The sequence below is a fragment of the Macaca thibetana genome, chromosome 4, assembly GCF_024542745.1.
Source record: "Macaca thibetana thibetana isolate TM-01 chromosome 4, ASM2454274v1, whole genome shotgun sequence".
Lineage (NCBI taxonomy): Eukaryota > Metazoa > Chordata > Mammalia > Primates > Cercopithecidae > Macaca > Macaca thibetana.
The window spans coordinates 52,675,759-52,703,241 of NC_065581.1; the positions used below are offsets into that span (position 1 = coordinate 52,675,759).

Here is a 27,483-nt window from a genome sequence, read left to right on the forward strand (position 1 = left end):
CCCACCTATCTGTAAGAGGATTCTAAGTAGAAGTGTAATTAAACACTGCTCATGGGTTAGGTGGTTGGGGGAAACAGGAAGAGGTTCAACAACCAAATGAGGTTGTCTGTATTTGATTTGGGATACCAGGCTTCTGCATGTTAAGAGACATCTGTACATGCTACGTAATTGTATCGGTCAGTTTTCACTAGGCTACGCTGCATTTACTAATGCAAATCTCAGTGACTTAAGACAAAGGCTTATCTCTCACTCACATACATGAAAGCAGTAGGTCATCTGCAGTACTGCCTCATGTCGTCTTCATTCAGGTTCTAAACAGAAGGAACTGCCCCTATCTGGGACAGGCTATTCTCAAGTGGCAGGAAGAAAATGCAATGGCTAAAGCATAACAGGTCTTAAAACCTTCACTTGGCCATGCGGTCCCCCATTTCTGCTTACCTTCCACTGACCAAAGCAAGTACAAGGCTAAGTCTGCTCTTGCAAAGGGTCCAGGAAGTATGGTCCACCCACAAGGAGGCACTGAAAGTCACCTAACAGTGGGTGGAAGTATACACAATCCTCTTACAGAAAGGTGAGCAAATAATTGGGAACTGTAGTGTACTCTGCCACAGGAATCATCACAGTTTTACTTGTTCTTTAAGCAAATAGTGCCTTGTTCTAACTGACCTGGTTGGCTGAGCAACTATAGTCAAGGACTTTTAAACAGTTTGATCAGTTTCCACTGCTAGACACAGCTCTACTTCATTTCCTCTCATCAACTGCCTCACTCACCGTGCAGAGAAAGAGTTCCATTCCTCACAGCCAGGAACTTGACTCCATAGGGAAAGAAGGGAGTTGAGTGGGAACTCCCATAGAGTGTGATCTGAGCTCTGCCTTGGAAGGGCTTGTCTTCAGATCCAATCCGGAGCTCTCCACCATCAGAAACAAGGATGGCGTGCGCCCTGAGCTCGATGGGTCCTGGGGCCATGAAAATCAGCTTGCCCCCTAATAGACAAAGGGAAAATTGTCAGTCCCTGGGAGGATAAGGCTTACCGTTTTGTCAGTTTCAATGCCTGATGAAATCCCCTTCATTTAAATACTTCTGCTGGAATGTAAACTTATTTTATCATGCTCTCTCTTGTAGAAGCACAATAGGGTAGACCAGACATCCAGGAGTGGAAGCACTATGATTTAGCCAGTTTAGGTTAGCTATTACTATTCTCTGCTGCTTCATTTATTACATTTTCATGACAATAATCTAAATGTCCAGCAATTTAGGAATGGTCAAATAATGTAGGAGAAGATCACTAACTTTACCATTTAACAATAGATAAAATTAAGTACAAAAAAAAAAAAAAAAAAAAACCTGGGACATAAACACATAAACAAGAAATAGGGCTAGAAGAAGATGTGCCAAAATTGTAAGAATTATAGTAAAAGGAAATGTAACTAGGGCTAACATTGTGGCATTTGTAGCATTTTAGTTGACCAGCATCCATTATACTTTATTTTGTTAACATACCCTAATTTCCTTGAGGTATTGCTCTGCCCCATTGACTAGAGCTGAGTGGAACTGTCAAGCAAGACATCTTATCCTACTATGGCCAGAGTCACATACTCGGGCCTTAAGAGAAATATGGAGCAAAAGGGAAGAGAGAGAGGAAATGTTGAGATCTCAGTTCCTGGGGTGGCATTCTAAGGAGCCTGGGAAGAACACCTGCTTCTGAGACACCCACCTGCCCACGTCCCTACCTGCCCCACCGCCCACCGCTTGCATCAAATGTTTTGATTCCTATGTATTTCTGTCCCTGATTTTTCAGACTGTTTTCCACTGATTAGTAGGTTGCCCAATATCTTCCCAATAAATTCCACTTTTAAAAGAACAGCTGGGTTCTCTTATTGGCAACCAGATAACCTTAACTAATACATATACTGTTTTGCTCTGATGTCCAAATTTTCAGTAACATAAGAATATTAGCTTATAATAGAATTATTTTGTATTATGAGATTAAATAATTTAAAAATTAAAAAGATATTTTCATTTTTATATCTTTCTTCAAAAAGGTTTAGAATATTTACATTTTACATAGAATTTTCTCAATAATGTCAAAATAATTAAAGCATCCCATATAAATAAACACTTTAACCTCAATAAGCTATTTAGTCCATCTTCCTCCTGCAAGTGGTTTACAAAAACACCAGACTAGACTCTTCCATCCTGTAACAAAGTAGTCAGAGTTGTGTCTTTATATCAGACACACCAGAGGTCCTCTTTTCTAAATCCAACAATAATTTCCCATCTCACTCAGAATAGAAGTCAGAGTCCTTACACTGGGCTACAAAAGGTCCCTCATGATTTGTTACCTAACCTCCAATACCTCTCTAATGTCATTTTCTAACGCTTACCTGTTCACACATATGCTCCAAACATATTGGCCTGCCTGTTAGGTCTCAAACAGGCCTCAGGGCCTGCGCATAAGCTCTTCCCTCTGGAACATTCTTCTGACATTCCCGTGAATATCATGAATAAGAATTATCAGAAATATCAGAAATACCTGGAATGTTATCGGAATTATCAGAATGTTCTGTTATTTCCATGGCTCACTCTCCCTTGTTACTATTCAAATGTTAACTTCTCACTGAGGCCTTCCCTCTCTAGTCTATATAAAATAGCACACCCTAGCTCCTTGCCTAAATGTCTTTTTCTTCGTAATACTTGATATCAGGCATATTATATATTTACAGTTTTATTTTCTGCCCTCTCCCCACCAGAATGCATGCTTCCTGAGGGAAATTATCTGTTTTGTTCACTTCTAAATTCTTGGTGTCTAGAAAAGTTGCTGGTAGGTAGTTGGCACTCAATATACAATTAATTGTTGAGTGAATGAATGAATGGACATATCTTTTTGGAGATTCTGATTTAAGTGGCTCTATTTCTTTATGTACACACACACACACACACACTCCCATTTTCTCAGAAAGGATGTTGTTCTTATGCTTAATCTATAAGCCCACATAGTGTCTCAATGAGCAAAGGGGGGCAAAGGATGTAGAGAGAGCAAAGTAACAGAAATGTCTCAAAAGGCAGATTCTACTATAATAAGAAGAGTTGTGGTGAGAGGCAGTAGAGGGCAAAGACTCTTCATCTGCTAATGTAGTCATAAATCCAGAGTGCCAAGCTATTGAGTTGAGTTTTTGTTGCTTTCTAGAAATCACAGCTGGAAGTAGTTAAACATGCACTGGAGAAATGAGAGGGAGAAAAGAAAAAGGCAAAAATGACTTTAGTCATTATCATGTAACCAAAAATAAAATTTTAAGCCCCCCAAACCAACTGAATTGACCCCTCCTCTTAGGCAAGGGCATTCCAAAGTTAAACTGTAAAACTAATTCAGGCCATGATGGGGAGTGTCAGAGATGCTTCATTATACCCTCCACCTTTTGGAATACAGACATAAGTAACCAGCATTAACATTAAAACAGAGACATTAAGACCGACAAAACAGACTCTGTAGCAATAAGACACCAAATTTCAACCTGACTCTAGTATAGCAACACATGACAGATAGCTGGCCCTGAAAGAAACTGAAGTATTTTACCCCAAAATATATTAAATGGCCCTGCAAAGCTGTCTCTTATGGGGAAAATCTACATTCTGTAGAAAATTCCCTTCCTTTTCTGGACCTTTACCCTGATCCAGGAGAGTGCTAACTAAGAGTCTGTAACCTTTTTAGGTCTGCTAAGAAATATTTACAATCTTTTCTCTCTGAAGCCTGCTACCTGGAGGCTTCATCTGCATAATAAGAACCTTGGGCTCCACAACCACTTATCTTAACCCAGATACTCCCTTCTGTGGATTCCAGGTCTTTAGATAAGTTAGTAAGTTAACCCTTTCAACCAATTACCAATCAGAAAATCTTTGAATCCATCTATGACCTGGAAGCCCCTGTACCTACTTGTCTAATCTTTCCAGACCAAACCAATGTACATCTTATATGTATTGATTGATGTCTTATGTCTCCCTAAAACATATAAAACCAAGTTGTAGCCTGACCACCTTGGGCACATGTACTTAGGACCTCTTGAGACTGTGCCTCAGGCCATGGTCATTCAAATTTGACTCAGAATTAATCTCTTCAAATATTTTACAGAGTTTGACTCTTTTCATTGATAATTGTTTACCTCCATCTTAGTGCAGAGATAGTGATCAATAAATGTTTGACTTAACAGTCAAATATGGAGGCTACTTCTTCCCTAACTTCTCTTCAGCTTTCCTCAGCTCTCTTCCTCAAGCCTTCTTTTCTTCAATTCTATGCCATCAGTAACAGTCACGGGATGTATACTTGGACCAGAACCCTTCAAGGGCCTTTTCTTTCAGCCACAATTTAGAACAACACACCCCGCCTAGGTATCCAGTTTCTCCATCTGGAAAATGGGCATGGTAAGAATTTCACCCTCAGAAGATTAAGGTGAGATTTATTGAAATAATTCTTATAGATCCCTGGTCTGAAGTCTGACATCTATTCAATGCAATGGTCTCTGTGGCTATCATCACACTCACCATCTTCACTTCCTCCATTATTGCTATGAAACCATCTTTGCAAAGATTCTGACAATGAGAAAAATCTAACCTGGCTTACTCCATCTTGCTCCTAGCCTCACAGGCTGGCTGGCTTCGCTCATTCCTAGGTGTAGGCCAAACTAACTATGGGAGGAATTTAGTTTATAGTCTAACCTTAAACAAGGATGATAATAAACCTTCCCAAAATTAAACTACCTTTGTAAAACTAATGAAAGTCCACAAGGCTAGGATTATAAGAGGGGCCAAAATTCTGCTAAGATGTTCAGCATATTTAAATGATTACCAGCCATTGTTCGAGAGGTCACAAGATTTGCAACTTTTCCAATTACTGCAACAGATAACATCGCTATTGTAGAAACTAAGATTGGTCTTTTGAGATTTTTTTTAGACTTTTGTATTTCTGACCACCAGCTGACTTCACTCAGATTCATGACCCAAGCCTCAACCAGTCCTGTGGCCCCTACCTAAAGACAGACTCAGTACACAAGGACTGTTTTCCATACCCCTATGATGTCATCCCCAACAAAATCAATATTCCCCATACCCTAGTCCCCTGCCCAACAAACTATCCTTGAAAACCCATAACCTCTGAGCCTCCAGGGAGACTGATTTGGGTAATAACTCCATCCCCCAAATGGTGTGGATGGCCTTGCATCAATTGAATGCTTTCTTTACTGCAATGCCATGGTCTTGCCAAATTGATTTTGTCTCTTCAACTGGCAGGAAGAACTCACCAGGTGATTAGATCTACAACCTGCTCAATTTCTATAAGTACCCTACCTCTTGAGCACTGCTAGACCATCTGCATCCAACATCTCTCTGTTACTGGTCCTTTTGAAATATTTTGTCATATATAATATTTCATACTCTAAGGTAAAGCAGCAAGGTCAGTCTACAGGCTCCATGCCAGAGCAGTACCATACTGCTTACCAGACTTCCAAAAGATTCCCCAACAATTTTGACTCTTTTCCTTTCATTGTATTTGTTTGGGTGAAGGAGAAAGGACAAGATGGAGGAAGGTGAACAAGAAGGCATAATCCATGTTGCTTCCGGGTTCTTCCTCACGAACATTCCCGTGCGCAGGAAAATGCAGCCCGCCCCGGGAAGATGCAGATCAACCAAGCATGCGCCAGATGACGTCAATCCGAAGAGATCGAAACTTACCCAGCCACACCTATGGAGACGCCCCTATCACGCCCTTATCCCGCCCACTGCCCTCCCCCTTCCAGTACCAATGCATAAAAGTCTGCCACTGGCAGGAGCCAGCGTGACTTCTTCGGCCCCCGCATTTGTGGACCGGAGAACATCACTCGAGAGCGCCGGCGTGACTTCCCTGGCCCCCCACACCTGAGGACCAGAGAACCTCGCCCAAGAGTGTGTGTATATTTGCAATAAAAGACTACCACTTTCTTACGTACTTTGGCCTCATGTTTAATTACTTAGATCTCCTAAATTAAATTAAATTAAATTAAAACAGTCATTACATAGAAATGCAGTAATAATCATGGATCCCACCATGAACAAGAGGGAAGAAATGCGACCTGTGCTACAGATCAAATTTTATGTTAACTAAAATTTTTCCCTCACAGCCACATGTCATTAATGTCCTAAACAATTACATTCAACTGGTAGAACATGGATTTGCATGACAGGACTCCCACATTGTAAATAGTCAGGAAATCTAAACTGACCTTGATGAGCAAGTGGTGAAGGCAGGGAACAAAATCAAGGTTCCTGTTCTGAGTCTGCTATTGACCTCTGAATGAGCCTCAGTAAGTCCCATACAATTGCTGGGCCTCAGATTACTCAGGTCCCAAATCTCTCCTACTCAGTGCCTATCAATCGTCTGTGGTTTCATCCGCAAAGTGGAAGGCAGAATCATAGGTTCCTTTCAACTCTAGAACACTTGACGTCTACATCTTTATGAATGCAGTCAGATGTGCATGGGACACTAATGGAGGCACAAGGCTCATGTTTTCCTGACCCTGTTTGTGCTGCAGTAATCACTAAATTTTCTCTTGAGCAAAATATGAGATGCACAGTCAGGAATTAGAATAAGACTACAGGGAAAACAAGGAAGCTAAAATCTATTCAGCACCTACCATGTGCCAAAATCTGTAAATATATTGTCTGAAATGACCTTCAAAACCAGTCTGTGAGATCAAGATCACATTCTTTATTTCACAGAGCAGAATGTGGCTAAGAGGTATTCATACCTTTCCAGCCCAGAGTAGACAGAACCAAGCATTAGAATCCAGGACCACCCAACCAAAAGGCTCAGATCCTATCCATTTCCACAAACCTTCCCCAGTAGCTCTCAATTAATTAGGGTTGTTCTCATAGTTACATTTAAGGAAAAACATGTGTGAACCTAAGAAAGTTTGCTTATGGCTTGTTTATACATGATTTATTTTAATTTTGTTAATGAAGATATACCTCATCTTATTCCAAAAAGGATTTGAAACAGATTACAAGGATTAGTGGGTAAATATATAAACCTGGTCTTTGTCCCTTTTACCATGAAGCAAAATATTAAATATACTGTAACCAATTGGTAGAAATTTTGAAACATCATTTACTGACAGGAACTAATAATGATGCTAATGAAGGGAGAAAAACTCATCCCAAAGAAAATGAATTATTTGTGTTGTCAGGAGTGTTATAAACAGGACTAATTAATTAATATGAACATCGTTAACTTCTGCTAAAAAGCATCCCCACCCCACTTTCTTAGTGGCAAATATAAGAAAATCTAGGTACATTTAGAAGAAAGTTTGATGAGGAATTCAGGTGTTTTTGCCTGAAATAATTAGATAAACAAATGAAACTTTCTTTGTGTGAAAGAAGATAAAGTTTATACTTAATCTATCTCTGTGCCAAGGCACCAAGACTTTCATCCTCACACTTTATTAGTTTAAAATAAATATACAGTGGGCTGCTTTAAAGGATAGTCACTTGAGTATGGGAGGGCTGTGGGAGGACTTTATTCTATACTTTATAGAGCTTGACCCCATTTCTAAATGCTGAAATAAAGAGCAGGGTTGAAATCAGCCTTTGGCTGTAACCCTTAAATTGCTTGTTATGACTTTCATGAAAGCTGACTATGTCCCACAAGTAACCTTGGGTAATTTTATAAAAATCAATCAACCATCATTATTGCTACTTCCCTCTAAAATAAATAAATGAACACAACTTTTTACATGTAATCACCTCTTTCCATTAAACATCTCTTTTGTTTCTTTTAAAGGGAAGTAAAAGAGACTTTTAGCAGCTAGCTAATGTTTGCAAAGTACATCAAAATCTGCTTTTGGCTAACCCAACAATTAGTCATCCCCTATAATAACCACAAAATAATTTGTTGTTTTTTTTTAAGAAAACAAATACACAATTCTATTTTCCCCCTTACAGAAAAAAATTAAAGTATAAATATTTTACCATACAATACTAGTCTCCAAAAGAGTGGCTATACCTACTATCTTCAACTCTTTTTCATGACTGTCTTTTGAACCCTCTCTGGTCAGGCCTTTACCTGATGAACCTGCAAAACTGCTCCTGTTAAGGCCACGGATGGCAACCACATTGGTGAATCTAAGGCTCAGTGCTCAGTCCTCCTGAGTGACCAGCTGCTTTTGACACACTTGGTCACCCCTTTCCTAAAACTCCCTCTCCTCATTTGCCCAGTCTCTTTGTTTTTCTTTCTTTCATTTTCTCGTCTCTATTTTAAAAATCCAGTGTCTCTATCCTTCTATCAGATTTTCATCATGTGCTATATTCTATACATTGTATTGAATCTCTAAAGAAAACCTCATAAAATGCAAAAGTGCTAGTAACTCATAAAAGAACAGAAGAATAAATTCTTGTATTTAGAACTTTTGTCTTTCCTTCACCTGATTTTCATGTCTATTTTCATGTCTATTTTCATGTCTTCATTTTTAGCAAATCCTAAGAAAGCTCCCTATTGACTCAATGACAGTGAGCACATGGGACTTTTCTAATTAAGTAGGTTAGGTATAAACCCACCTGGTTTTCCTCTACTTCTTAGGCATCCCCTTCTCAGCCTCTCCTGCCTGATTCCTCCTGATTATCCCAACCACTGCCACTTGGTGGGCCCCAAGTCTCAGCCCTCTAAACTCTTTTCTTCTCAGTCTCTGTAGACCATGCCAGTTGTCCCATCTTGTCTTAAGGTTTTAAACACCATTGCATGCTAATTGTCAATGACTCCCAAATTTATATCTCCAAGCCTGTGCCCTCAGCTCAAGATACACATACCCAACTGCCTACTCAACATCTCTACTTGGATGTCTCATAGTTTCTCAACTATGAGTATCCATGAACTCCTTTCCTTGTCTTGCCCCACAGATCTTCCCTCAGTCCTTCCCATTCCATGAATGGTAACTTCATCCTTGCAACTGCTAAGTCTGAAAACCATAGAGTTAACTTTCACTGTCTCTCACTCCATAATCAATACTTCAGGAAATTTTACGCATTCCACCTTCAAAACGTCCCCTATAACCCAACCACTTACCACCTCCACATCTACTTCTGGGGTCGAAGTCACTCTCATCTCACCCATGGATTATTGTAGCAGCATCTTAACTCAGCTCCCTGTTTCTGCCCTTATCCTCTACCTCAGGATCAATTCTCAAAACAGCACTCAGTGCTGCCATTGCTTCTTTTCATGTAAACCTATCATGTTACCTCTCTGCCAAAAATCTTCAATGACTCCCATCATACTTGGAGTCAAAGCCTATCAAACCCTACAGGACTGGTTCTCTCTGGCCCGATCTGCCTCTGTTCTCCCCCTTGTTCCAATATTCCTTTTTGCTCCCTTGCCTCACAACCTTTGCTCTTGCTGTGTGCCAATATCCCCAACCACCACCTCCAATGTGTATTCCCTATCCACCTCTCCTGCTGCATTTTTCTCCATGGTACTACGCAAATTTAACAAAAACTATAATTTGCTTATTTTGTTTATTGACCGTTTTCCTTCTAGAAGTAAACACCGTGAGAGCAAGATTGTGGCCTGTTTTGTTCACAGCCATAGTCCCTGTGCCTGGAACAGTGCTGGCACATGGGAAATGCGGTAAGTGATCACTCAATACTTGTTGAATAACGAGGAGTTGAAATTATCAAAGTAAATGAGGTCTCCCAGGGAGGACATGTAGCGTAAGAACAGAAGAAAGATAAGGTGGGTAAAGGTAGGGAAAAAACTGTCAACCATCAACATTTAAAGGCTAGAATAAGAAAAGGAAGTAGCAAGATTTGTGAGAGTGGATCAAAGAATTAGGTGAATTAGAAGGATCAGAAGGTTGTAGAGACACAGACTCAGGGAAGAGCCTTAAGAGCTGTTAATGAGGCAGATGAGTGTGTCAAAACCTTAATGCTATTTTTAGGAAGATCAGGAGAGAAAGGGTGCACAGCCAGCATGTACTAGGTTCGGATGTGAATGTCAGGTGATAAAATAAACCCAGGGAGAGTGATTCCATTTTTAAACAGAGGAAAAATGAGAGGTAAATGGAGGCAAGACCAGGGAAGGATCTGAGAACCCCAATTCATTAGATTAATCTGTATCACCAAGTTAGATAATTCATTTACTTAAAGCTTGAACTACCTAAATTTTTAGATGTAAACTATCTAATTTACTTGCCTGCATTGATTAACCCCCAATTCACCATTTTTTTCTTAAAAAAATTTAGCAGCCTATATCTTCTTACCTTTCAATTATTAAATAGTCAAATGGATAGTTGAGGAAGCCTGTGGAATTCCCTTTCCCTGGAGAATTATAGACAATCATCAATTCAAGATGGACAAATCCTGCTCTGCCTGGGTAAGGAGAGCTGACTGAGTGATCTGGGCAGAGCTGGGGTATATCCCTGTACCTTACTGCAGTGTGCTGCTCTGGAAGCAGGAGCTGGGAGAAAGTGAGAAAGAGAAGGAAAGAGGAGCATTTAGAGAAGGCATCCACAGCTCAAAGAAACCTGCATTGTGACAGGGATGCACACAGCTTCCTTTGTTGGCAAGATCCGGATTAGACTTGTGCCTGATCCACTGGAGCAGAGCCTGGGAAGCCTTCGAGGTGGGCTTGTCCCCGGCCAGAGAGGCGGAAAATCAATTTGGCTGGCAAACGAGAGCCCCCAAGAGCTTAGTCCACGCTCCATAATCCTATCCACAAGCAGCTCAGGAAATAGATGCCTGAGCCCTCACATATTCATGGGGGATGTGAGGCATAAATCAGGCTTTAAGGATTGGGGGCAAAGGGAATGGACTCTCTGGCTGGCTACTAATTAATCAAGCACAGAATACCTAAACCTAGCAACCTGGGATGGAGCCACACACACAGAGAAGCCGAGGCTGCTGCTGCTGCTGCTGTTTTTCCCATTTTTGAAAATTTCAATTAAAATAGATATCAGAAGAAATTTTCCCCTTTAGCTGATACTGCTTATGCATCCCCCTGTTCTTCCTTTAATTAAAAAACATGCTTATTGCAATACTTGCCAGAATCACTTTAACGGTATTTTAATTGTAATGTCTCTGCCTGATTAAAAAAAGAAAATATGAACTAGAAAGTGTTTGCAAAAATGTTCACAGGATACAGGAAAAGAATCAGACACCTCCCCAGAATGGATGCCACATACTAATTCCTTAATTAGCCTGGTACTGCAGTCAAATGGGCAATATAGAGAAATATATATATATGAAATAAAATCACTGACTCAGAGCCACAAACAATAGCAGTTGGGAGAAACCGTTTTCACCAACTCGGATTTCCCTGGCAGGGTAGAGACCCGTGCATCCAACTAAAAATGCTATGCTCAAGATAAGCCCATTCAATGTGACCAGCCAAGTTTCCACTGTTCTTTACTAAAGGTCTCATAGCCTGTGGGAAATGAGTAGTTGGTCCAGGCTAATTGGCTTCTAGTCCTGACAATTCTATAGGGTTCCTTGTATTGTTTTAGGCTGGTAGTTCTCAAACGTGAACATGCGTCAGAATCACTTGGATGTCTTAAAACACAGACTAATGGGCTTCATTCCCAGAATAGGTTTACTGTAGAGAGTCCAAATTTGTAGTTGGTATAAGTTACCAGGTGATGCCAATGCTGCCGATTGGGGGCCACACTTTGAGAATCATTACTATCGGTAAATTAAGTGGTTGTTCTAGGTGTCCATAGGCTGGTGATGTCTGCTATCATCTAAAATAGGCTGAGAAAATACAAGCCTGGAATTAAAGAATAATTCCCTTAGTCACTCAACCAACATTTACCACTAGTTTCCAGCCCCTCTGCTAAGTACTGAAATAAAAATGTGAAATAGAGTCTCCAGTTCCTGAAGATCACAGTGAAGTTGAATTGCTCCTTCAGGTAAATGGAAATGTGCTGGTTTTAGTGAATTGTCCCACTTTCAAGAGGACCATAAGAGAATATAAAGACTATGACTCAGCTCTTCACTTTTTCTACAAAATATGAAACTCATTAAGGTAACCTTATAACTGTATTAATTCTGTACTAATTATAAAGTGTAAACAAATCTGTGGAAGACAAACTATACAGAAATATTAAAAGGAACTCAAACACTAAGATATAAGTAAATGCCTTTGTTATTATAGCTACCATTATCAATTACTACCTAACTAAACTTTGATTTCCTTTCTACCTCCAGAAAACCATTACTTATTTTATCAACAAAGCTGCTGGCATTTAAGTGCTCAAGGCCTTCGGCTGTTCCATGGCTTTCTAAAAAGTCACTTAAAATCTCAAGAAGAAAGCCATTTCTAAGGAGAAATATAAGACAAAAAAAAAATTGTCTTTTTCCCAAGGTCTGTACCAAGCATGTAAAAATCCCCCTAGCTACTAAGTTCATTCAGATAATCTTCCCTTTCTCTTTATCAAAGTTCAATTAGCACTGACCCAATCCCATTTTTGACCAGCCTGCAATTTGATACACTTCTCTAAGCAAGCTGTTTTTTCAAAAGATTCCAAATATAATTATTCTCTGAATACTATAAAAATGATTTGGCTATAGAATAATTGTATTCGAAATAAAAGCTAACAATACTTTTCTTATAGTATTTATTAATTTTTAAAAATGAGAATACAGTACTTCCTACCTTTACCTGACCCCAGGAATATTGTATAGAAACTATAACAATGAAATGCTCAGTCTCCAACATATTTTTATCTACACAAGAATCCCAAATACAAAAGTACTTCAGATTTCTAGCTCCACTTCCAGTCTGGATGAATAGGATATAGGGATCATTAATGAACAAATGAGATGGAGAGGTAAAGACAGACCAAGTCCTGCATGACCCTGTAAGCCATATTAAGTTTGGACTTGAACTTACAGGCTAATGGAAAGCCAATGAAAGGTTTTAAGTAAGGAAGCTTGAAACATTTATCTTTCATTACTGAAAATATTATAGCTTCTGTGCTAGGAAGGGACTGGTCCCTTTCAGTAGCATTTTTCATGTTACAATACCCAAGTTGTCAAGACATAAAACTGTAAATTGTTCAATATCTATGTTTCTGTCTGTCTGCCCATCTATTGAAAGCATGTCCTTTCTCGTAGCAATGGCTTATCTTTCATTTAAGGCTAATCAAGTGTGTCTGGGACTGTTCTCTGGAGTAAATAATGTAAGCCATTGTCTGATTGGAAAAATAAGGGGTCTCAGAGCTAAGTGTCCCCCACATTAAAAAGCCTTTGTCTCTGATCTCCTGATACACAAATAGTAAATAAAATTGGTCACTGTCTGGACTAATCCACTAACATTTGAGGGTACCAGGAAGGACTCTGATTATAGAGAAATTCTCAACAAACATGAATCTGCCTCTTCAGGTCAGAAACTCATTTATTATTATTCATTCAGCAATTATTTGAGTACCTGTTTCATGCCTAGAGATAAAATGGTGCTGGCAATACAATACAAAGGTGAGCAAAAACAGATCTGGCTCTTCCTTTCTTCAGTTTACAACCTAGACCTTTATAAGCCTTCAAAAAGGTAGAGGGAAGAAAAAATACACCTTGACATTCTATGTGTAAAGAATTAATATAGAAGTAATTCAAGTTGTTAAGCAATTAAAAATTCTATCAGTAACCCACTTAGCTTTGAATATCAGCAAAGTCCCCCTCTCATAAAATAAGTAACACCTACTTGTCACCAAGAAAAGTCCAGCACATGATGACACCCAAGAGTTAAGACTGGACTTCAAAAATACTCGGGCTAGCTCTGATGCTAACTTTGTCAGGCTTCCCTTCTGAATAATAGCACAGACCAGCCCCTTAGAGGGTACCATGCCTGCCAAATAGAGGAAGAAACTTTACTCATTCCTATACATCTCTTCCTCCAGTGAGCTGCACACACAAACAACATTAACATCCAGCAGGGGTTGATACAAGACATTTTCTCCCTACACAGGGAAGGGAATCACCATTATTTCCATTTTGTACATTGATTTGAGGACCAGAGCCTTACCCAAAACCATAAAAGAGTGTGTGACTGACTCAAAATTGAAATCAGGCTCCAGTTTGCTGACCAAACTGCATTGAATCAACCTTGTTGTATTGTCTGCACATAAGCATCCTATCTTCTGGCTTGAAGGGTTTTGACTACAAAAGAGGGCAATTCAGTCCATCTTTTACAGCCAACTTGCAGATAAATTATTTTGAATTTACCAATTCGCAACAATGTTACCAGCCTACAAAACCCTCTCATGTTGACCAAGATATTCTACAGTTAGAGAAAAAAAAATAAATTATTGTTGAATATCATATTTTTATCATATTTTTATGCCTGCCTTCAGATTTTTTTTATCCTAACTGGTAGCTATGAAGTCTTGAAACTATAGGCATAGGTTTAAATGCCAAGTGACTCACACAGACCTGATGCACAAAGAGATCACAAGTAACGGCTCAGGAAAGTTCTGTGTCATAGCATTTCTAGATAACTGCATTGGAAAGCATTATCTGAAGCATGCATCTACTGAATCTGAGGCTGGCTTAGTGCTAACTAGAAGCAACCAAGTATACAATCCCTGGGATTTAAAAACAAAAACAAAAAACAAACAAACAAACAACAACAACAACAAAACGCTGTGCTAGGTTCATCATTTAAAATCTCACTCTGAAATCCTCAAATGCTTGTCAAGGATGAAGGAATTCTACACTGAACCTGACAGTGAGTCAGAAGAAAATGCTTTACCTCAATAAACCAAGAATATGCATTTCCATGCCACAGAAACCCCAGATGCAATGGACTCAAAAAGATCTGAATGTCCTCAAAATTGTGGACTAAAAAAACAGTTGAGAGAAAATGAGATCATGTTCTAAGCTACACCAGAAAAACATGTTTCTGTGAAGTCAAAGTAACAAGGAGAATGCAGGCAAGCAAATGGATCCACTTCTCCATCCGTCCCTCCCTCGCAATAGAAGGAAAAACACTTCAATATGCATTCTGAAGATAACAGAAGCAAAAGCAATCCAAGGTCTTTATTACCCAGCTAATTCTTTCAGTAATCCAGTTTGCTTTGTATATAGAAGCAGCCGCTATCTGTAAATAAAATTGTATTTTAAGCCTGATATTCAGCCATATCTCCTGTTATCTCTGACAGTCCAAAAGTAACAAAAACTAACATTAATTGAGTTCTTACTCTGGACCAGGCTGTGTGCTAATGGCTTTACAAATATTCCCTCATTTAATACTCAAAACATACATAGGAGACAGGCAATACATTGTGATATTGCCATGCAACAATGATAAATGCTTGTTCTCATTGTTACTATTATTACCATTATAGCCAGGCATCACCTTAGTAAGGAAGAACCTGAGACTTACAGAAGGTCTGCAACTTGCCCAAGGTCACAGAGCAGAGAAGTAGAGGAGCCCAGATTCAGACTCAGTTCCTTGTGGCTAGAAATACTGCCAAGCATTTAACTGCTTTAGTATACACCAGTAGACCAAAAAATAGAAAATCACATTAAAGGAAACCAGTGTGCTATTAAGCAGCAACAGAGACTGGAAACAAGTTTCTGCTCAGACACAAGCATTGTGAGTAGCAAGAAACTACAAACTGCCTTCCTTTTTCATTATATATATTTAAGGCAAACAACAGGATGTTTTCATGTGTGTATGTGTATGAATAAATATGTATTATATATAATGAAGAAATTACTACAGTCAAACAAATTAGCATATCAATCACTTCACATAGTTACCTTCTTTTGTGTTGTGTGTGTGATAAGAGTACCTAAACCTAAGAGCTCAACACCAAGGGGAGAGTTCATTCTCCCCTAATTGACCCTTTCATTAATCATTATCATTACACTACTTCACATCAAGCTGCTTGATGACCAGATCAGAAAGAGATTCATTGCTTCATTCAGGAAATATGAATGTTTCCCCAACTACATACAGACCACAACCCAAGATCCTTGCCCGGGATGCAGAATGCTCTGACAAGAGGGTAACGTTCCTTCTTTGTGATTATGGCTCATCATAATTACTTGGAATAAAAATAATAAATTTTAATTCAGCAATGCCTATGGCCGTTGGGCATCTTAACATAAAAGAATGAAAATATAATTAACTAAATCAAGGCAATATGCCTATTTCCATCCTAGCTCATTAGTATTAATTGATTGGGTTAATTCTCTTTTGTGTTTAACGGTACCCCTAAAAATATTTTTTTTAAAAAAAAAAGGGAGGGAGGGCACAAAGGAGGGAAGAAGTAGAGAGAGTAAGTAGACAAAAGTTTTGGATCTTTTTCTAATTAAAGTGAAATAATAAATGCAGCTGAAGCTCTTATCATGGTCACAAAAGAATCTGCTATTTTTTTAAGTTTGGGAGTCAGCATAAATTATGACACAAAACATTGGGGCCACTTCTCATTTGCCCCCCAAACATTTATGATCCTCCCTTCTACTATGTAAGTCATATGTGTAAGGAAAAAATGTCAATTCTATTTTATAGATGAAAATATGAGTAAGGCACAGAGAGTTTAAGACCCTTGAGGGTCCATAAAGTGTTGGTTTTCCTGTTGTATGAGCCTCGTCTTCTACATATCAGGATGCTGGTTTCCATGAATGGAAAAATAATATAGAGGACATAATACCTTCATAAAGCAGTTCCAAATGCAGTTCTTAGGTGATCTAGTTTCACTGTTACTTAACAGTAATCCTTTCAATATATATATACTTCATGTAGAATGTATTCTTTGTAATATAGAAATGGCTGAGAAAGTACTTCCACTATAATTTCATATTTTGTTTGTTAAAATCTTTTGAAGAAATTATTTTTTGGCTTGAAATTTCTCAGGCTTTATCTAAGCCTGCAGATGGTATCAGAAAAACTAAAGAAAATTTCACTCAGCTATTTTTCTGACACTGTGAATGTATATGAAAAAGATAGGGCCGGGCGCGGTGGCTCAAGCCTGTAACCCCAGCACTTTGGGAGGCCGAGATGGGCGGATCACGAGGTCAGGAGATTGAGACCATCCTGGCTAACACGGTGAAACCCCGTCTCTACTAAAAAATACAAAAAACTAGCCAGACGAGGTGGTGGGTGCCTGTAGTCCCAGCTACTTGGGAGGCTGAGGCAGGAGAATAGCATAAACCTGGGAGGAGGAGCTTGCAGTGAGCTGAGATCCGGCCACTGCACTCCAGCCTGGGTGACAGAGCCAGACTCCGTCTCAAAAAAAAAAAAAAAAAAAAAAAAAGAAAGAAAAAGATATTAACAGATATTTGGAGAGCGAGTTGCTGTTGTTGTTGTTGTTGATGATGATTATGATTATTCAATCTTATATTTGAAGAGCGCTTTATTATCTTTCAAGTACTTTCACACATATTATAGACCAAGGGAAGACATTAAAAGAGGTTTATAGCTATGTTACATTGACCAGATATTTAAGAGTTGTAGTTCTTCACCAGTGAAGACTTTGGTCAAATGCCTTTTAGAAACAGAAATATAACTTACAAACAGATTTTATATTCCTAATAATTCATCATAATATGCATATATATAGACAGGTGTGTGTATGTACATATTGTGCATGTATATATGTATATGTGAATATATATGTAAGTGTATATGTGTGTACTTATACAAACATACGTGTGTGTGTGTGTGTGTGTGTAATCATTGAGAACTAAGGACAGTGAAAGTAAATTAGTTGGGAAAAATGGTATTTAAGAGAACAAGGGTTTAAAATATATACTTCTTAAATTTCACCCAGGACCATTTACTTGTCCATTCTTTCTACAATCATCACATAATTTTTGAGACTTCGTCATGCATCAGGCAATGTTCTAGACCCTGAAGAGACAACAGTAAATATATTGATGAAATCCTTTGCCTTTTTTGTTCTAGTAGAGGAGATAGACTATAAATAAGCAAGTAAATTGATAATATACCATGTGATGATAAGTACTATGAAGAAAAGTAAAGCAACATCAAAGGAAAAAGAGTTCTGGGGAATGGCTATAATTTTAGAAATGATGACCAGCAAGTCCTCCCAGATTAGTTGATATATTCTCAAAGAGCAAATGAAATAGGTGAGCCAGCCACATGAATGTGGAAGAAGAGCATTTCAGGCCATAGACATTATGAGTAAAGGTCCTGAGGCAGGTATATTCATAGAAGAACTAGAGCAGAGTGAATGAGGAAGACGAGGTCAATGAAGGGATCAGAGGTTAAATAATAGTAAGGACTTTTGATTTGATTCCCAGTGAGTTGAGATTCCACTGGAGGTTTTGAGGAGAGAAGTAATAAGATCTGACTTAAATTTTTAAAGGAAATGGACTATAAACTGCTGGTGGTTTACTTTACCATATAGCATAAAAGTCAAATATCAGTGACTTAAACCCATGAAGCCTTGTTTTCCTATCACAAAGAGTAATTTCAGAGGCGGGTGGTTGAATGCCTTATCATGGAAACTCCAGAGTCATCAGGGTCCCGGTTTCCTCCTATTCTTCTGCTTTTCCATTCTAACTAACAAGTAGCATCATGGTCCAAAATAGAGGCTGAAAATGTTGCTGTGTCACATTTACATATCAGCAAGTAGGAAAGAGAAAGAAGGAAGGGAAAATAGGGTGTACTTCCTACTGGGTCATCTCTACTTTTGGAAATTTCTCAGATGTTCTGCAGGGTACTTCTTCCATCTCATGGAAAGCCCTTAGCCACATAGCTATGTCTAGCTACAAAAGTGTTCAGGAAACAGAGTATTTCAGCTGAGTACATTGTTGCCACCAATGAAATTAGGGTTTTGCTACTAACGAAAACAAGGAATCAGAAACATGGGAACCAAATAAGGGGCAATTTAAGATGGTCTAGGCCAAAAATATGGTAGTTAAGACTAGGTTAGTACCAATGAAGTGTTGCTACATGGGACACATGTTGGAGATCCAGCCAACAGGGTTCACTGATGGGATAGTCATAGGAGGTGAAAGAAAGAAAGAGGTTTTGGATGCCTCCATGGTTTTTGGTCTGAGCCACTGGACGTATACAATTCCAACAAGTGAGATGGAGAATTTCCTCAAACTTTGATTTGTGTATATGTTAATATCTATGTGATCGCAATATGTCTCAGACATAAATGATCTGCCCTTCACCTCCTCTCCACTCTCCAACTCTAATCTTACATAATTGACACCCAGATTACCCCACTATTCATTTGGCCTCACTGCCAGCATCACTTGTTTTAGAACCAGAAGTTTTAGTCTTTTATATTTACTTTCTAAGTATTTTTTCTTTGGTAATATTACATGTTACTGCCATTAAGTATTCTTCTTCTTTTTTTTTTTCTTGTATTGCACATAACAATCCTAGGCCACTCAATAAGCATTCACAAATTATCTGTTGAACAAAATTTGATGTGTGTCCGTCCCCTGTTCTCATTCTTTCTAGAAGTTATGACCTATATCTCTATAATAAAAACCTGAGTTTCACTCTAGGCAGCTCTGTTTTTTGCCAACAACTCCTGTATCTTATTTGTGTAGAAACTGGAATCTACTACTTAGCCTTACATCCTACCTACTCCTCCTCCCCAAGAGAAAGAGGAGATCCTTCAGATGACTTACTCTCCCTCTCCACAGGATGAGGGTTTGTCCTTCCAAACCTAACTCACTTATCTAAATAATATGAGAGTGAAATATTGCCTAAACCAGAAATACTAAGAAAAAACACTATGGGAAGGTGACAGGTTGGGGCAAGTATTGGGATTGCTCAGATATTTAAATCTTTAAGAGTGGGAAGTCAAATGAATGTTATACTTATCCTGCCTTTCTCCTACACTTTTCTCTCCTTCTGATGCCTCTTCTCCATTTTCAGCCTCTGGTCCTGTCAACACTATTTACCTGGAAGTAACAGTACATCCAGAGATTTAGTAATCCAAGACTTTCAGCTGGGAAACTTCTCCCAAATGGTAGTAGCAATATAAGCCCAAGACCTTTGAATGCCTAAAGGGGAGCCCATCCTCCTGCAGAATTTGATTCATATGGAGAAAGCCCTGGTTAAAGGCCTGCCAAGAGTATCTTTTCTCTGAAATGAGGCTTTAGGTCTGTAAATTTCCCTTGTCATTGCTGGTCCTTAGGTAGTTGATGACTGTCTATAGTGGCATTCCCATAGCCACTAGCTACAAACACACACACACACACACACACACACACAAAGACAAAGACAGGGCAAGAGCCCAAGCTGACAGACCATTTTATCCCCTAAAGGGCACTAATTAACTGGTTTCACTGAAAACTTCTCCTTGCTATACAAGAGTGAAAAAAATAGCTTCCAGAATAGAGAATGACAAAATGCCTAAATCCTCACTCAGTCTAAAAGAGACAAGTATTAAAATTCCATTAGTTTATCCCCTTTAAAATATTTTATTTTTCCCCTCATGTAACTATGTTCTTACTTTAATAAGAATGAATGTTTGTGTGTTAAATATATTTATAGTAAAGAACAGTGTTTTAGTGCAGAGTTTCATAGATATCCATAACTAATCATATCTCCCAAGTAATTTTCATTTGCCAATGAACAGAGGCACTTTGATAACTATTCCTTATTTTCTGCCACTAAAGTAGGCCATGATTTTTATTCTCATTTAGCAGATAAGGAAAGAAATGCACAAAGAGGTGAAATAACTGACTTAGCCATTTAAAGATGTGGTAGTAGAGTTGAAATTCGAAATCTCAGCCTCTTCCAACTTCCTAAACCCTAGAGCTATATAGCCGGTTTTACAATAAGAAAGCCTATTTACATGACTTTCCATGGGACCAAGAAGTCAAAACCACAACAAGGTAAAAGCAGGAAGACATTGCTTTCTTGGCAGGGTGTTTCAAAGGCGGCAACGTTAACCAATTTCAGGGTATTTTGCTATATTGTGGGGGCTGTCCTGGATAAGCATGACTAAAAAGTGCTTGAATAAAGGAGCATATTCTTTGAGAACACTGTTAACCTTCTTGTTTCTGAAAAATTAAAATAATCAAGCTCTGTGCTTATTATAAGAGTCCAAAGAAAGGCCTTTCACTTTGAACCCTCTGACCACTTCTTCCTTTACATAGTAAAATTTCAGTTTGGTCTGAGGACAAATTGTCAACTAAGTTCTGGAACTTATCCAAAAAGTTTCCCTCCTCCCTCCCTCCTACAAGTGATATAATTACATAAAATAATATCACCAATCTACAAACTCCACAGACCTTTAATGAGCAGTAAGTTGAGGACGCTTGTGTTAGTGTCCAGCAGAAGCGATTGGCCATTCTCCACTATGACGTTGTCGCCATCTTGTGGCAGCCTTTCAGGAAACCAGCTGTGAGTCCTGGACCATCTCCGGCAGAACTGTAAAGAAAAGTTGCCCTGGAAAAAGACAGCTGGGTTGGTGGGTGGGTTGGTTGCTTGGCTGGTCCGTTGCTTCGTTGGTTCACTGGTTTGTTGGTTTGTTGGTTCATTCACTGATTTTGGGTGGGATGGTATAAGTATTGAATCAAAATAGAAACTTCTCAAAGAAAGTAAAATTAATTTAAATATTTTAAATGTCTCCATAAAATTGGTTACCTCTCTCTTTTTCATATGACTAAGCTAAACAGGAAAAAATACGAAAGGCAAAATTATATTTGAAGTTCTTCTGTGCCCAGCCCCTGGAATTCTCCAATAACATGCTGGTAATGTTTTCTTACCTTTTTTTTCCCCTGTAGCACAGGCTCCATTCTACCTAACAGATGAGGTTGATTCCATTTATTTTTACAGACATGTATTGAATCTTGGACAAAAAGTCATAAATAGCCTGGAATAGGGAGAATTAAAATGTTCTGCTTGATGGGTGGCATTTTGCTTTATGTAATTGGTATCATTTTTCACTGGCTCTACTGCCAAGAGTCCCTGTTTTATAGGAACATTCCTCTTCCCAAGTGCTCAGATCTATCCTCCCACTCGGCCTTTTTTGATATTATTGTTGCCTTTCCCCCTGTGTCTGGTGCATCAGGGCTGAACAAAGCCCATGCAGGCATAGGCAGAATGCCGACTGACTTCAGATGACAAGTAAACAGCCTGGAACCTTTGAGTGAGGGGTAGGGAGCCGTACTGACAGAAGGAGCCAGAAAAGGAAGCACTCCCTCTCCATCCCAGCCTTCAGTCCCTCTCAGAACTTTTGACTTTCCTGTTAATTTATGGTCACTCTGATGTCATATGTTTTTTAAAACAGGGACATAAAAATCACAGAAAGCAACATTCAGCTCATGCAAGAGGCTGGAAATATGTCTAAATGCCTTGTGAAGTTGTGGAAGTATAATTACGATAAACACAATAAAATCACAATAGAGAAGGTGATTCCTTCAAGGTAATACGTATGACATGTGTAAGCCACTCTCTCCAGTCTTCTTCCCATTCGGATTCCAACCAAATGTGAAGCCCAAGTTCCTATAAAAATAAACTGCCCAGAAGGTCCTCTCATGATGTGTTAGAGGCAGATGGGAAAAGATCATTAGAAGGGAAGGCATGTTTGTAATATCGACAACTACACCTACTCAGAGAATAGTGCTCTAGAGTATTTCTGAGACAGAAGATGGAAAATTGTGTTGCCAGAAGAGCCGTTACATTTTCCAGAAGAGGATACAGACCCCAAGGTCAACAGTGCTGAGATGCAGACCCAACACAATCACTGAGAAGGCTTTGCGATTTATTCATTTTCTACATCTGCAAAGAAATAAAAGTCTATGACTCATCACAATTTAAGAGATGGAAAGAAATAAGGCATAGTGATAACCAGTTCCAGTATCACAGAAAAACGTATAGGTGACACAGGAACATCATTGTGAACTGAAGGAACCATGCCCCCATGCTGACTATCTGTAGGCTACAAAAGTAGGAGAGAATTTTAACTCTAGATGATTTCACTATAGGACTAGCTTTAGGTTGGTAAAATAATAAACAGTACTTCTTATAAGGCTACATATATTATACATTCTTATAACCCTTTAATTTACACCTGTAGAATACAGAAAGAGGAAAGGGAGGCAAATCAAAGGAAACTGGAATGAAAGAAGGTGGGGAAAACAGAGATGGTAAAGTAAACTGCAGAACAGGGTGAACCAGGTTATCTGTATTGTCAGCTCAGAGTCCATGATAAAAGGACTTTTGAAAAATCTTGGATTTCCAGAAGGCCAGAGATGGAAAGAACTCTAGCAAAATCCTATCCCATAATTTTACAGATGCTATTTTAGGCAGTGTTCCTTAGAGCTTAATAAAATGTAGATTCCTCTAGTGTCATCATATACCTATGAAATCAAAAGTTCAAGAAGTGGGACCCAGAGATCTACAATTTTAATGATCCCCTCAGATGACACTTCTGCATCAAAATTTAAGGATCAATTCAGGGCAAGGGCTGGAGGGGGAGGAGATACATCTTTAAAAGGAACCAAGAAGTTTTCTCCAAACCAACATCCAAAGCTTAGGATCTTTGGCCAGGATCACCCAAAGACTAGCAAGCTGGGAAGGATGATGTGTTGGTGAACTATACGAAATATGAAGAATTCAGCAGCATAACCCTTTCTGGGACATTAACCTGGTGGTCAGATCCATAACCCAGTCACAGAACTGCGAAGAAAACTAGGGCTCATTACGCACACAGTAAAATGATCTGGAACAACTAGAAATTAGTTACATATTTAAGTGGGTCAAAGGTAGACTATTTCATGGTGTTATCCATTAATTATTTTGAGAACATTTTTAAATTTTTATGATTAGCACAGATATCTGTTATCTAGCTCTCAATAAGCTTTAGAGACTTTCTCACTCTGAAGTACCTGCTTATGCCATTTGCTGCCTTCCATGTGCTATAACCTCTTGGCCTACCCTGTCAGCCTTCAAAGATTGCTGTACTTGGTCCCAACCCAGTCGGTGGAAAGGTCAAATTCTGTTATCTCTACTTTTCAGTGGAGAAAGCAAAGGCTCAAAGTGTTTAAATGATGTGTCAAAGTTCACAGTGATGGAGGCAAACTGGAATCATGAAAAGGAAGCACCCATTTGAAGTTTTTCCCTTACTGTGGCCTCTCCTGGGATGCTCTTTCCCAAAAGATCTGCATGGCTCACTCCCTTACTTAATTCATGCCTCTGCTCAAGTATCACCTCCTTACCTGTATTATTATTTTTAAAAAGCACCCCCAATCATTCCTTCTCCCCTAATAATGCTTCATTCTAGTATTAAATAATACAATTCCTTGCATATTTGGTTATCACTTATTAAGCTTACTCAAATGAAGCAGGGACTTGGTTTGGGTCATTGCTATATCCCCACCTCCCTAAAAGATGTCTAGCACATAGTAGTTGCTCAATAAATGTTTTTGAATAATTTATTAAATGAATCTTATACCCGCTGGTGCCATACATGCTTTTACAGATATCTCTCACACACACACACACACACACACACACACACACACACACACACTCTTCCTAATGCAATAGGTGAATACATAGGTGCTAAGACCTTAAAAATGCTATATCCTCTAGGTCTTCTCAAACATTTACATTCCTTTTCATGTTTTCAAGCTCCATTTAAACATATAAACATAAACCAAATGATGAATAGTGCTACTTAATTGGAACCTGAGACTCAAATTCGATCTCATAAAATCGTTCGCCAATTTTTTCTTTTGCCTTAAGTTTCTGTAGTCAATGTGGCCAATGTCAAATGAATACAGGTGTTTAAGCATTCAGTTTCAAGAGACCTAAGCTTCTTTGTGCCCTGAATTCCCCTTAGCATAACAAAGATATCTTGAGATGTATAAATGTTTATTGATGTACTCATGCTTTTACACAAAATAATGACTAAATACTAAAAAATCTAAAAATTAGTACAGCCTCCACTGTGTACCAGCTACCTGGGGAGGTAGAAGAGCGGAATATCTCTATGATTGCAAGTTATCAGTGTAATCCATGATTACATGCACGTTGCCATAAGAATTTTAGCTCTCCTACATTTTTCAGTTAACAGAGCTGGTGGTATCATTTCCTCCCAGCAAAATGCTCCATGAAACAGTAAGGATGGCTCACCTTCCAACATTTTCATCCTCCAATCCGTGTCACTTTGATCCAATCAAGAAAAAAAAAATGCCAACAGCATTGATTAAAGATTTTGTCAATATATTTGAGAATGTCTCTGTTGATACCAACATATTTTTGGTGAAGGCCATGTTCTGTGTCAACAACCCAGCTTACTTCCACCTAATATAAGCTCTTTCCTCTATAGTTCCCATGATGCTCAGCCTTTAGCTTTAGTGTTCTTCCTGGAGATAAACACATCACTCATTCTTATTCTGCAGATGAAGAAAATCATTTCCTCATAGGCATATGGGGGCAGGTGTGAAAACAGAGATACAAGAATTGCCCAGAACATGACCTCGTCTTTGCATATAGCCCCAAATAAACCCAAAAAAAGCAAGAAAAAAACTTTCCTCCCTCAGCTAGGAAGCTTATGCAATTTGTTTTCTTCTTACAGCACGTCAGCACTTCTCTGAACTTCACGGAATGTGCAGTGTCTGCAAATCTTACATGTCACCTTAAATGTACTTGCAACACCACCAGAGTTATCTTGAAAGAAGTCATTGATCAGCAAGTTGGAACACCCGGCAAAGCAAAGACCTATTTGTGAGTGTATGCATTGAGCTGGGGTGGCAGAGGAGGTGGGGTATGGGAATCTCTCTAACCACAGTGTCTCCTGACTGACAAGGACAAGAAAGAACTGTGCTGACACCTCACCAGAATGTCTTCTTCCTTAGCATCCAAATCCTGGAAATAGGAAAAGACAAGTCCCTGTAACCATTTTCTCCACTCCGTATCCTTCTTTATTTTCTCCAAAGCACTCATCTCTACCTAATACAATGTATACTGGTTCATAATCAGTCAACCCCTAATAGAATATAAGCATCACAAGAGTGTCTTGGTTTTCTGCTGTATCCCTAGTACCTACAACAATGCCCGGCATCTATTGGCTACCCCAAAAATATGTCTTAATGAATAAATGGTCAGCTCTTATTTGGACTTATGATGCCATAATGAAAAATACCTTAATAACTGAAATAATATGTCATGAAGCTATAATTTAATTTTATTCAGTTCTTCTTTACATTGAAATGTTTTAATTTTTATGAAACCAACTTTATTTACCTTTTTGTGACATTCTTCATTACATTATAGATAAAACATCCTCTTTCATCCTGACATAAATATCACTTAAATGTCCTTCTTGATTGGTGTGTTTTATATTTGCATGTTACTCTTCAACTAACTTACAATTTATGTTGATGGAAAGTTTTATACCTTTTGCTTCTTCTTATTCCTTGCTTTTTTCCCCAAAATAGCTGAGTGTCTTCATATTATTCATTAAATAACATTTATTCTCCCAATTAATACTCTTGGCTATTTTAACAGTTGAATTATAATGTTGGATGATATTTAAACCTATTGGCCAATTAAAATCCCAAATCCTTTTGTATGAGCTAATATAAACGCGTTTCTCTCTCTCTCTCTCTCTCTCTCACACACACACACACACACACACACACACACACACAAAAGTGACCTCATCCTTGTTCTTAAGGTACTTATATTTAGAAAAAATACAGATAGCCAGATAATTAAAGTGTGATTGATTCAATAATTAAAGGCATAACCAAGATGCTATGGGAGTTCAGAGGATTAGATGGCTGACCATGGTGGAGATAGCCTTACAGGGGAAATCAAGTGCATTAAACATCATTTTCTCTTTTTAATCTGGATACAACAGATAACACAAGTTGAGATTATTTCAGCTGATTATAAAACAAAAGACAGTGTAGAAAAGTCAACTATCTACAAATCCAGGATTATGAATAGAGCCCCTAACCTATAATCTAATAACTCTTTAGGGAACAAAAAGGAAATTGAATTAGTTTGGCATAATTTATTCTTACTGACCTCATGCAGACTCTAAGTGATCACTTTCTTTTCTCGGTGGTTATAAACCCCTCATGATTACAAGATAACATGAGAATGTCCTTCCACACTGCACTGTGTAGCACATTGACTACTCAAAGAAATGTCAACAGTGCTTTTTGTCAGAGATTCCTGCCCAGTTCAAATTGACCCTTTCTCATCATTAGAGAACCAGGCAATTCATTGTCTTATCTCTCGGTTCTACACACTTCCTATCCTCTGCGATTTCTCAAAGATTGCTGACACTACCTCAGTGCTTCATATATCTAAGTTATTAGCACTCTTAAGCTTCAGAAGATTTTCAAAGTCTGCAGACAGGACAAATTTACAGTCTTCTTTTATCCTTTCCTCTATTTGAATCTTCAAATCTCCTCTAATAGCATCTCTTCTGAATTTTAAGTCCAAAGACCTTTCCACTTGTGGGAGAAAAAAAAAATGATAATGATAGCTGCTGATTATTGAATGTCTCTAATGT

The 27,483-nt window shown here is 38.6% G+C and overlaps 1 protein-coding gene across 1 annotated transcript in view; it reads right to left on the reverse strand.

Annotated features, from left to right (window-relative positions):
• The window catches only part of PKHD1 (PKHD1 ciliary IPT domain containing fibrocystin/polyductin), a 463,584-nt gene that overhangs the window by 311,243 nt on the left and 124,858 nt on the right, over positions 1-27,483 (reverse strand). Inside the window, 2 exon segments of the mRNA XM_050789247.1 lie at positions 772-984; positions 21,239-21,395. Of these exon segments, the coding sequence (XP_050645204.1) occupies positions 772-984; positions 21,239-21,395 (370 nt within the window).